Source organism: Cupressus sempervirens, chromosome 9 (genome assembly GCF_028749045.1).
Source record: "Cupressus sempervirens isolate cs-2001-9-10 chromosome 9, ASM2874904v1, whole genome shotgun sequence".
In the NCBI taxonomy this organism is placed as follows: Eukaryota; Viridiplantae; Streptophyta; class Pinopsida; order Cupressales; family Cupressaceae; genus Cupressus; species Cupressus sempervirens.
This window is the reverse complement of record NC_143126.1, coordinates 371,391,137-371,404,614: the sequence shown is the minus strand read 5'-3', so window position 1 is coordinate 371,404,614 and position 13,478 is coordinate 371,391,137. Positions and strand designations below refer to the sequence as shown.

General features: G+C 36.6%; 1 protein-coding gene across 2 annotated transcripts in view; it reads left to right on the top strand.

The window, feature by feature from the left end:
- LAZ1 (organic solute transporter ostalpha protein (DUF300)) overlaps positions 1–13,478 on the top strand; it is a 76,032-nt gene that overhangs the window by 22,580 nt on the left and 39,974 nt on the right. For both annotated transcript variants that reach the window (XM_089800164.1, XM_089800165.1), the window contains 4 exons: positions 1,813–1,921; positions 5,517–5,701; positions 5,848–5,936; positions 6,925–7,186. In XM_089800164.1, coding sequence (XP_089656290.1) covers positions 1,813–1,921; positions 5,517–5,701; positions 5,848–5,936; positions 6,925–7,186 — 645 coding nt within the window. The remainder of the gene's footprint in view (positions 1–1,812; positions 1,922–5,516; positions 5,702–5,847; positions 5,937–6,924; positions 7,187–13,478) is intronic.

The window sequence follows — 13,478 nt, the reverse complement described above, 5'->3', positions numbered from 1 at the left end:
AGTTGTAGAGTTTATGACAATAGCGTTAATTTGACTGCATGAAGAACAATAGCGATTTGACTGCAAATAGTGAAAGAAAACATGCCCTACACAAGTATTTATCACAGAAACTCGTGTGGGAAAAATCAGCCTAGAAGATGGTCTTTATTGCTTCCTTAAGCTCAATTAAGCAAGTACAAAGTGGCTATGGAACCTCTTGGGCAAGAGAATGAGGTAGTTAACCATTCAATTCTCTTTGTACATTTCCTGCTATGCTAACTCTCGCTTCTCACTCTTAAGGACGGGAAGAAAAGTGATTCAACACTTCCAATTTGAAGACAACAGGACATTGTGGTTGGAAATCCAGCAAGTTACCTTTACTCTTCGACTCTCACTTTTGATTTACAAATAGTGAAGTGCCTATATATATGCTGATCACACTATTTGCAAAATGTTACAAATTTATGTTTGCTACTTACATCGTTTACATCACATTTACAGATCACTATTTTATGTTGATCCACCTGGATCAACAGCTGTAGGCAGTTACTAAATCTAGATAAAGTGAGCTGGCAGATTGCAAATTACTCTTTCTTTCTAATTTTTTGACGTATATTGTTTCTTCCAGCCACAATGGCTGCGGTTGGCTTAATTGAATCTCAAAGTTTTAAAAGTTTGAGACGTGTCAACTGTTTGAACCTCAGTGATGAATTGGAAACTTTGGCTGTCAAAAGATATGGTTATCACAGAAACTCAAGTGTGGGAAAAACCAGCCTAAAAGATGGCCTTTGTTGCTTCCTCAAGCTCAATTAAGCAAGTACAAAGTGGCTATCGAACCTCTTGGGCAAGAGAATGAGGTAGTTAACCATTAAATTCTCTTCACACATTTCCCGCTATGCTAACCCGTGCACGCTTCTCACTCTTAAGAATGGGAAGAAAAGTGATTCGACACTTCTAATAAAAAGTCAACAAGACATTGTGGTTGGAAATCCACCAAGTTACCTTTACTCTTCCACTCACTTTTGATTTGCAAATAGTGAAGTGCCTACATATATGCTGTCTGCACTATTTGCAACATGTTACAAATTTATGTTTGCTACTTACATCATTTATGTCCCATTTACAGATCACATATTTTATGTTGATCCACCTGGATCAACAGCTGTAGGCAGTTTTTAAATCTGGATAAAGTGAGCCGGCAGATTGCAAATTACTCTTTCTAATTTTTGACGTGTATTGTTTCTTCCAGCCGCAATGGCTGCGGTTGGCTTAATTGAACCTCGGAAATCTTACAAGTTTGATACGTGTACAACTATTTGAACCTCAGTGATGAATCAGAAACTTTGGCTACCAAAAGATATGGTCACCAGGTTCAACAAATTTGGTTGTTTGAGCAGGCCAAAAATTTCAAAATTCTGGAATTTAAAAAATAATTAGGTCATTGTTTTCTGTAGGAATTGAAAATTGCCGACCGAATTAGACAAATGTGGCTAGTCAAAAAAATTCTAGTTCTGGCAAGAGCTGAACTAGAGTGGCTGTTTCGGAACCATGCTTAGAAGATACGAACATTATTGACATACTTTCCTTTTGATGAATTTTCTGTTGTTTGTTTATTTGCATTGGCTAAACATGTTTTCTACTGTATTCATATGAATGGTGCATGATTCAATTGTCCTTGATCTGAATATATTAAAGTACTTTGTTTTCTCAGTAATAATAAGGTAGTGATTTTGAGAACAAGAAAGATTTTGGTCAAGCATATTTGACCTTTCTTTCATATTATTAACAAATCCATTTCCTTATATTTATATTGTTGTATCTATTGGCTTGCAGTTTGTGTCACTCGTGAAACCTGCAATTTCTGTTGATTGTGAAATCCTACGGGACTGCTATGAGGCTTTTGCTATGTACTGTTTTGGGAGATATCTTATAGCTTGCTTGGGTATGTATATTTTATTGGCTTAAATAAATTACTTATAATTACATTGACATACATTTTGTTGCTTTTAAAGTTACATATTAACCTTGAAAAGTTTTAAATTCCTTTTCACGCTCTTGGCTTCTCTCCTGTCATTTACTTTATAAGCAAACTGAATTTTGTGTGCTTTCTCAGATGACAGTTTTGTTTCAGTTTTTATATTAGATTACTGCAGTTTTAATATCTTGTGAGTATTCACAATTGCAACTTTATGGGGTTTAAAACTATTCCAAAGTTACTGAAGTTACCATTTCCAATAGGCATAGGAAAAAATGCAACCTATTTATAACATAACTGGTAACTGATTGGGCTCAGATAAAAAAGATCTTCTGCCTTTCACCACTGGCTAAAATCATATTGTTAACATCCTCTGTTACATGCTTGATGATTTGAAGGCAAAGGTCAGGCTCAATCCAAGATAATTTAGACGACAAGTTGTTTCTTTTCTACTTGACAAACCACTGATTGTATTCTTGGGTAAAGACTAGCTATCAAAATGGAAAACCAATGAATTAGGCAATTATATGGTTGGTTAACAGAACAGTTTTCGTTTGCATAACTGGAGTATCATCATTACTGTCCGGTTCTGAATCTGGAATAGTTGGAAAATCTAAAATAGCTAAATATCTGAAAACGGACTGCCTGAAGAAATCAGAAGTTGAACTGCTGGTGCAAGTGGATAAAACCCTATATTTGCAAATTGTAAAATTGAACTGGGATATGAAATTATCGAGTCCTCTTTTTTATATGGAGACACACACAGAAATGATTTGCTTATGTTTTCAAAGATGAAATTGGTAATAAGGAACAAGAACAGATGTGCAAAATGATTGTCAATCTGGCATTTCACAGCATGCAAGAATGACTTTCCTGTGGCGGTATGGACCATAACTCCGGTCAAGTAAAGCCTTTAAGCATATTACTGTCAAAAGACCTTGGTCAAAATATAGAATACTTGCATGCCCGAAAATAATACATTTCTTTTTCTTGAGGATTTGTTCTTGTATAATTTACTTTTATATCAGTCAATGAACAAGAAGTAGAACTGACTTTCTCGAAACCTAGTTGACTTTGGAAATCTGCAAAGTAAACTCACCATGACTGACATAAAACTATGGAACATTTGAATGACCCACAGAACATTCTGTAATCGACATGCACTATTCATTATAGTTACTTTTCCTTTGTGACTTGTAGCCTATATGCATACTCAATAGTAGTTTTATAGACTGGATAAAATGTAGTTGAAGAACAATTCATGACACAAAATTCGGTTATCAGCCGAAAGATAAACTAACTGACATACAATGCTGGCAACTAACAGACTGAAAAATTACCATAATTTTTTGGAAAAATGGTTGACCAACAACTATATATGTTGATTATTTTTTGACGCTGGTACAGAATTTCTTTCTTGTTTGGTCTTATGATTTGCCAACTTCCTTAGCCTGGCAAGCTTTATTATTGAGCGTCTGGTTTGATACCTCTATTATCAACACTGTGGTAGGTACCTAAGATTTAGTTTATTTACACAGTTTCATTCAAAATGTCAGTTGCTTGTGATTGTCCTGAATATTTACTTCAGGCTTTGAAGGCATGTACGAGGTTATCCTTCCATAACTGTACATGCTTGGAAACATTCAATTTTATAGATGAGTGTTAATTTTGATGATCAGATTTATCAACTTGCTTCACTAAATTATACACAAGGTCCTTAAATCCTTTTATATGTTATAGTATATGTGAGACTTAAAATAGCACTTTCAGTTTATATCTCTTATGTACATTACCTGTTATAGCAACATGTATGTTAATGAAGTTGATTCACTCACTATAGTATCAGGTTTGTCTCTGATAAACTGACTGTACAAGTCAGAGATTATATTCAACTGCCAGATCCCGATAGGTTCTTTCACAGTGATGTTTGCTAGAAATTGTTGTTGCAGATAAGCTACACCTATAGTAGTTGCAGGTGTACTGTAGAGAGACTTGTTCTGAATTGCATCGACTTATTTGTTATCAAGGACTGCAGACCATTTAACCAATGCTATATTCGATCTATATTCACGTTCTCAAGAATAATCTACTACTCTGTTGCTTCGTTGGGTGAGATAAGTCTGATGCGTATACCTTTGAATCCTTGACCAAGTGTTTGTAGTTCACCGTTTGGAAGAAGGGTATATGTTATTTGTTTTTGTTTTCGATATAGAATTGCAGGCGACTGGAGTCATGTCTTGTGCCTCCACGTCACTTCTTAAACAATGCTGCCTTCCAAAGAACATGGACTGTTTGTCGATACAAAGCACTTGGTAAAGGATAATCAACCATATTTATTACATATTAATTGCACAATTTTTATAATGTGAGATTATGTATATATACTCCAATCTTTCAATATTCAAAGTACAATAATAATAAAAAATAAAAAATAGAAATATGTCACATCAATATATGTTAAATATTTTATCCGACGTAACTATACATTAACACTCCCTCTTAGTTTAGAAGGATAAATATAACATCATATGTAACATTGAGAATGAAACGCTCTTAAGGATATATTTGATCAGAAGATCTCCATCGTTTTGATATCACATTAGATATCATGAGTATTGGCCTTAAGAATATAAACATATGATACTCACCAAATACTTTGAGTAATGGTCTACAGAATATCAACACTTGATATTCACCATGTACTCAATAAGGGCAATGGTCTGCAGAATATCAACATATGATATTCACCATCTACTCAATAAGGCAATGGTCTACAATATCAACATATGATATTCACCATTTTTATATCACATTTGAGTATTGGTTTCAAAATTTACTTTCACCCACCCTTTGTCTGGAGGTTTCCATGTTTTTCGTTTTCTCCATAGGCTGAAAAGGATTAACCCTCAAAGACACATTGACAGGCTGGTGGATCACAATTTATTACATTAGCCATGCAGCCTGAGTTAAAATTCAAAAAACATAGAGTAAGACAAGGAACTTTTTAGATGCCACAGTTAGTAAGTAGATGCTGTTTTTGTCATTTTTGTGGAACCTATTTGGTAACTATGTACTTCTCGGGCTGGATATGCCTCAATATTTATAATGCAATTTCAAATTTGTAAATGCCCAGTAGAGTTACCTTTGTAGTTGAAACTTCATATTCTGATGTATGCCATATATGTTACAACTTTGAAATTTGAATATGTGATCTTCAACATTTGGACTTGACATATTGATATGTACCCCTGAGATTTTATGCATATCTCCTTGTCTGTAATATCTGAGGTCATCTTCTATCCAAGTCAAAAAATGGATTAGATTTTTGTTTATTGCGCTTGTTTTCTGTGCCTCATCTTTTGGAATTGTTCCTTGACACCAGTTGTTCATTCTAGTAAAGTCAGTGTCCACAACAATGAAAATGATTTATAATTTTTCAGATTAGGATAACTGCTACTAGAGTACATATGATTAATATATATCATGGGTTTTGTGCATAAAAATGTAAATGTTATATATAAAGTTTGGATATTTTCTCTTATCTCAAATAATGTTATTGAAGGTGGAGAGGAAAGAACTGTTGAGTTCATGAAGAGGCAGGGTCGGTCAAATTCCAAAACACCTTTGTTAGAACCTTCCTCTGAAAAGGGATGTGTGAAGCATCCTTTCCCACTGAACTATTTCTTTAAGCCATGGAAGCTTGGACAGTGGTTTTTTCAAGTTGTTAAATTTGGTATTGTTCAGTATGTATGTCTTTTAACTCCCTCAACAATCTTTGTAAAATAGTTGAAGTGTTATGTTGTAGGTTATTTGGTTCTTATATGATATTTTAATTGGGGCTGTGGCTCTTCTGTTCTGACTATTTTGACTGCTGAAATATCTGGTTTCCTCAGATGATAATAAAGACATTTTCTGCGCTCTTAGCAGTGGTTCTTGAAACATTTGGGGTTTACTGTGAAGGAGAGTTTAAGGTAAATTGCGGGTAAGTTGCCATCCCTATGCACTAGATTCTTAGATAACATGTGTAGTAGCAACAGAAAAAAATAATGTTTTATTTCTGGAGTATCAAACCAACAACTGAGATGTCCCATTATTTGTTTTGTTTGCAACCCTTTTTATTTGTCCTTTGACAAAATGTTATTCCCAAGCTAGAAATAGTGCACATGTTAGTTTTCACTTTGATTATATGGGCTCTTATAGTCATTTTCACATTGGATACGATGCCAACTACTCCTGCTGCTAGGAATTTGATTCGTAGTTGTGTGTTGCCAAAGAGGTGATACTGTATCAAATTTAAATGAGATATATGCATCGAGGGCAAACAACTAAAACAACTAGCCATTCTGCATGAACAAAATAAAAACAAAACTACAAACTTTCAATCTTACAAGTAAAGTGACATTATAATCCATGCAGCTTCCTCCCTTGTCAGTGTAGTTTTTTTTCCTTTTTCTTTTTTCGCTTGTAGCCCTCATCTTGAAACAGAAACGCTGCAATCTTCAGGAAATGACAATGACAGTACAGAGGCAAAAAAAAATGCAGGTTTTAAATATTTTTTTTTCTTGACTACAAATTTTTTCAAAAAAGTTATTTTTTTGAAAACTCTTTTGGGTGTAGGTCCTTATCAGTTCAGCTGGGTTCACCCCTGGGATGCATAGGAGTTTCTAGGATCCTTTCCTTCTGTCATTTTTGCCTTTATGAATCATCCTTAGCAATGATAGATTTTCATCATGTATGTTACAACTTTTTAGTTACGGCAGAGCAGGTTTGTGCCTGTGGAGCAGCATCATGAACTTGTTCACACAAACAGATGGTTTTTGTTATAGTATATTTAATCTTATGGCTTGCATGCTCTTTATTCTATATGATTTTCAGTTTTTAAAATATGATCTCGTGACTGACATTCAGTTGATTGTCTTGTTTGATTTTGAATCTTTGATTGCAATTTTTTTTCCTGTAAATATTTGCAGGTACCCTTACCTGGCAGTGGTGCTCAACTTCAGTCAGTCATGGGCATTGTACTGTCTGGTCCAATTTTACACAGTTACAAAGGATGAGCTGGAGCCAATTAAGCCCTTGGCAAAGTTTCTTATGTTTAAGTCCATTGTATTTTTGACATGGTGGCAGGGTGTTGCAATAGCAGTTCTCTATTCTTTGGGCATATTCAACGGTGCTTTAGCACAAGGTCTGCAATCCAAAGCAAGTGTTCAAGACTTCGTTATATGCATAGAGGTGTGGACATATAGCTTCTTTTTTATATTCTAAGCTCATAACTTATTAAAATTGTGGCAAATTAAATATATATTATGCATATAAATGTGAACTGCTGACATTTAGTCAATGTAATTTTTAGCTACAGTTGCTTGTTACATATGATCAATAATTGGAACTGTGTGAATTAAAAACAGTAGCACTAACAAGTATAATAATGCATTTGTGAGAGCATCTTTGATTTCTTTCTACCTTCCAAGTTCGACAATTGCAATTCAAGCAAGACACAAGCACCTTCATGAACATGTTGTGACATACTAAAATTTCTAATCCTACTTTAATTGATTTAAAAAACACAAACATTTCTTTTCCAAAAAAGCACAAGAAAGACAGTTATAACGACTATCATATCAATTACACATGAAATAGAGTTTCATCCTCAACTTATATATTCAAATGACAGGAGCAACAAATTTAATAGATTCTTAATACAATGAAAGAGAAACTAGCCTAACTATAATAACCATCTAAACAATACATATATTAGAAAGCATAAATATAAATGTAAAATACCCGAAAGGTAGTTATCTTGCATGCAGATCTTATCCTTGAGGTGTGCAAGCCTTGGCATCTAGAAGAGAGGAGAAGCATTGCCATGGGCTTAACCTCCCAACCTTATATCTTAAGAGTCCATCTCTTTCCTATTGGTATCCTTCATACCCGGGATCTTGAGGATCCCTATGGAGTGCTTGACGAAACTCATTATCAAACTCAGCTCTTGGCAGATACATCTTCCCTGAGCCCAGTATTTATTGCTACCATGGCTGAAATATGTCTTCGTTGGCTTAAGCTATCAGCTACTCTTCTCTTTACTTTTGATATAATTGATCTCAAAATCATAATTTGCTAAGAATTCTAGCCACCTTCTATGGTGAGTGCTAAGGTTGGGTTGGGTGAATATGTACTTCAATCCATGATGGTCTGATCTGAGTTCAAATGGTTTCCCAATTAGATAATGTCTCCACATTTGTATGGACAATGGCTGCTAGCACTAAAACGTGTGGTGCATAATTTTGTTCACAATTTTTCAACGTCCTAGATTCATAAGTAATGACCTGGTCTGCTTGCATCAAGACACCCCTCAATTCTTCTCCCGATGCATTTGTTATAACCACAAAATGACCCTCAAGATCTCGTAACCTTAGTATGGGTGCAAAGATTAACTTATCCTTTAAGTATCTCCCCTTTCCTTTGACAAATTTCCTGTAAAATCTCGTGAAATCCATGAAACTTCTGACTTTTGACACATTCCTAAGCACTGACCATTCCTTGATTACCTTGATCTTGGTGGGCTCTACTGCTATTCTCTTGGCTGATATGGTATGCCCTAAATACTGGATCTCCTTTTGGTAAAAAGAATACTTAGATAGCTTTTCATATGACTTGTGTTCATGCAATCTTTGGAACACTATCTCAAGATGTTTCTGGTGTTCTTCCTCTTTCCAGTACTAGATGAGAATATCATCAATAAAGACTAGCACAAACTTGTCTAAGCAATCCTAGAATATGCTATTCATGAGATTCATGAAAGCTGCAAGGGCGTTAGTTAGTCCGAAGGGTAAAATTGTGAATTGATAGTGCCCATAGTGGGTTTTGAAAGTGGTTTTGTGAATATCTTCTTCCTTAATCGAATCTCGGATTGATTTTGGTCTAACACATCATCAATCTTGGGGAATGGATATCTATTCTTGAAAGGTGACTTTGTTAAGCATTCTATAATCTATGAGTAGCATCATAGTTCCATCCTTTTTCTTGACAAATAGCACTGGGGCTCCCCAAGGCGAAACACTCGGTTAGAGGAGTTTTTGTCTAACAAATCTTGTAACTGCACCTATAATTCCATTAATTTGGCAGTGGTCATCCGGTATGTCACTCTTGATATGGGCTTTATCCCAGGTACCAAGTCTATGGTAAAATCAAATACCCTAGAAGGGGTAGGCCAAGAAGCTCCCCTAGAAATACGACTTGATAATTCTTAAGATATGGATACTTTTCTTCGAAGGATCGTTGCAATCTTTCTCTAATATCCCCATCTTCAAAAATGTAATCATCCTAATAGGTGGTCTCTAATGGTTTCCTCAGATTTTCAATCTGTACTGCAAAGATTTCACACCCTTTTCTCCTACATCTCTTAAGTTGCATTGCTGAGATTTGACAAGGTTTTACTTCATGCATTATTCCCTGAATGCTCACGGGGTTTCCTTGGTCATCCGAGCATTCTACTGTCTTTGCAAAACAAGCTACCTTCGCTTTTTGCTCATTGAGCCAATTTATCTCCATAATATATCGTAGGACCCTAGAGGTGCTATGCACAAATTAACCTCAATAGAGAAATTCAGGAAGTCTACCTGAGCCTCAAATAAGCATTGATCTACCTGAGCCTTTGACTGATTTGCATATTCAACAGTCTAGGGTTTTGCCATAATTCTTGTTCTTTTGGGAAATCTACTTAATGATTTTGGGGAGATGAAACATTATGTGGCTCTAGTATCACTTAATATAGAGATAGGGTTTTTGTAAATCTTACCTAGGGTTTCAATAGGGTTCAATTGTTGCTTTGCTTGATGGTTATCCAAGGTTGCTTGTATATTCTGTTGAAAGACGACTTGTCGAGGAGGTAAAGGAGGTCGGGGTTGCTGGTTAGAGATGCCTTAATTAGGATACTAGTTGGCCTAGTGGTCTCTACCACATGTGAACAACCCTTACGCAGTCCTTTTCTCTCACTTCCCTTGTTGCTACTGCCACAGTTGGAATTACCTTTAAACTTTTTATTGTTATTCCCTTTTTGTTTCGTCTTGTTGGGCGTAAAGTTTTTAAAACTCTTTTTGTGTGTCCTTGAGTTAGAACTGTTGGTGCTCCAATTTGCTTTCCTTTTGTCATCCCGGATGGAATCATTCATCCCTTTTAACTTCGTGTTCTTGTCAAATGGCCCTTTCAAGGGCTTCCTCTATGCTTCATAGGGCGAGAACAACTGCTCCTTCGATCCTGTTGTTTAACCCCATTACAAATTTCCTAATCTTTAAGTTCCTATCTTGCTGATATGGAGGGACATACTTTAGTAGACGAGTGAACTTCTCCCAATATTCGTGCACTGTCAAATCTCCTTGTTTAAGGTTTTGGAAGTCCAACAACTTCTAACCATAAAAAGTTTGGGGTAGCCATCGGTTTTTAAAATTAGAGACAAACTTGTCCCAGGTAACGTCAGTAGTCTTAATAATCAGTTCTATCTTGGTGTTTCCCCACTAGGTGGTTGCTTCTCCTGAAAGGTGATAAATTCCCCAAATTGCTTTGGAGGTTTTAGAAAAACTTTTGATCTCGAAGTACTGCTCCATCTTGGTTAACCAAGCCTCAGCGGCTTCACTGGATTTAGACTCGGAAAATCTAGGGGTTCAATTTTCCTAATGTCAGTTCATAGGTCACTGACTATATCTTGCTTATTTTTCTTTTCAGATGGTGTTTTAGTAGGTCTGGTTTCGTGTGCACTATGAGCAAATAATTCTTGCTCAGTTCTAGGAGGGGAGGAGTGAGTATCCTCTTGTCCTTGCCCAAGTTGAGCCACCAATGCACTCATTCTTTTCTCCATGTTTTCCACCCTAGTTTGGGTGTCCTGAAAGACTTGGATCAGCATGTCCGTGGAATTCAGAGGGACAAAATTTTGAGGAAGGGTTCCATTGGACATCTCATTGTCTACATTGTTTCTGTTGTTTGCCATGGTGTTTGTTTTCCTAAATATACAGTTGGTTCCTTATTAATATTATGTTTTCATATATATCCTCAGGAAGAGAGAGAAGATACAATTGTTTGCTCAAAATAAATTAAATACAAAATGCCATTTTTTCTCATTATTATTCGAAATAGAAATATTTCTCTTGTTGCAATTGCAACCATATTTATTTACAAAATTTCCTTTTGAGGATATAAAAAAATAACTTATCATAAATTGTTTTAAGGGAATTGGACAACCTATTCCTAGATATTTTGTCTATTCCCTTTCTTGGGTGTATCTTGCCCTTTACAAGGTTTATGATAATCATGCGTAATTTTGTTTCTTTGGCATTCCAAGCCTCAATGAGTGTGGTTCTCAAACTTGCCTTCTTGTGTAACAACCACTTTTTCTGGGTCTTAACTAACAACTTATCATCTCAAAGAAATACACTTAGTTGAATACTTTATGTATAAAGAACAACATACATTAATCATTTATCCAGGTGTTGGCATGAGATATTGCCCATGTTCATGCTGATTCAGCTGGTCCTTGCTCGATGCCACCCCGCTATACACAATTTCTGGATAGTCGCCCAACCTAGTCGAACAACCCAGTTGAACTATCACCATAGACATCGTACTGTTATGTAATCGTCAGTTGAATTACAAAAATCCAATGATGTATCATAAAATAATGTAATACTTATATGACAAGTGGATTTCTGTATTGGATAGCCACGACCCTAAGCTCTAGGTCGAAATCTTTTCAAAGGAGGACCTTCATTCACTTCAACTGTAAGGACAACTAAATAGCACTTATGTATACCCATAATGAACATGCATTTTTGGCTGCAACTGAGAATTGAAAACTATAGTTGCTGATTGGGAGGTTGGAATCGGGGCTGCTTGGATATATAAAGCTAATGCTCATGTGCACCCCCCACCATTCTATAGGTGGCTGATTGGTTAGTCAGTTGATTCATTAGTGGATTAAGTCAATTGCCCTTATAAATAGCAAGACCCTCTGCACTGCTACAGAGGGCCCACAGAGTCGGTGCACAGGCCCTTTATATATTGGGGGCCAATTGTTAGAACTTCAATCTCCACAGGTTTTTTAGCCAAATGACAATTGGCACATACAATATGCCCAGTTGCTTCTTGAGGATTTTTGTAACCTTGATGTGCAAAAAAGGGATATGTATTTGCAATATATGTGTGAGTCATTATATCTCTATCATTATTAAGGTGGAAATTGATTGAGCTATCAACTTTTTCATCCAATCATCATAAGTTTTTCTATATATTCCTATGTTTCAATTGAATGAATTTCTCTTTGGCTTAAATAAAATGCAACTTTCGTAGAATAAAGTTACCATACTAGCAAGATTCTGCTACCAGCTCCCCATGGCTCCTGATGGGAGCTACAAGGACACCAGGGACTAGTGTCACCTATTCATTCACACCTTACACCCGTCATGTTGATCATTAGGGTTTGACCCGGATTGAGCAGAGGTGGCCACTTCAGGATAGTGCATTGATTCGAGTTTTGAACTACCGCTTACTTGTTTCATAGCTTTCAACTGAGTGGCGGACCCCACGCGACTGACGGGTAAGCCAACATTAATAGCACCCAAAGTCTGTTTGCTTACTGAAATGGCCTGTACTCGGAATTTCCTTGGGGTTGGTCAAGCTTTGGGCCATCCTAGCCCATTGAGTGCTTTACCTCGAGCCATAAGCATGCACACTCGTAGGGACGGGTATGCTTTGCAAGGTTAAGGCTTCGCCGCCGCCTCCGTTCCTGCAACTTCCAGGCCGGATCTCATTAGCGTAGCCCTAGTTCAATCCAATGGTTCGTTATCGGTATAGGACCTTGGCATCTTTGATTTCAATATAGTCATTGGGATGACGTTCCGGTGTCCCTTAGAATAGTAGAGGCTGGGTGGGTAGATATAGCCAGGCCTCCTATCCTCGAGTGCCAATGCCAACTAGAACTAGAAGTGCCAAGAACCAAAATTCTCTGTTCGTGAATGAAAAGAAACTATACAACATTTTTTGACTTTTATTATGGAACAAATAGGTTCACTTTTGTCTAAGCTTAGAGCTTTTCTTATCAAACGGATAAGTTCGCTGGAGCATCATGCCGGACTATTTGGTATTCTAGGGCTATCTACAGTATTGGCTACGGGGACTGGTTGGGTGCACCTTCAGTCATCATTGGGCAATGAAACTCTATACTGCGCTCGACCCCCTATCTATATATGGGATAGGGCCCTCTCTCTTCCCCAATGTATGATATATGATGTAATTGGCTCTTGTCGTAGCCTTTCTCTGAGAGCGCATGTAGGAGGGAAGGTTATGTAGTTGGGGCAACCCATCTCCCCCTACCTTACCTTACCTTCCCTTCCCTTTCCTTCCCTTCAAATAGTAGGGGTAGGGATATATGTCTTTAGTTATCCTTATGAAGGAGATTTTTGTAGAGATTTGGTAAAAGGAGCTGTCTGTTTTCAACGACAAAAAGTTTCAGCAATCAATCATTGGATACCGAGAC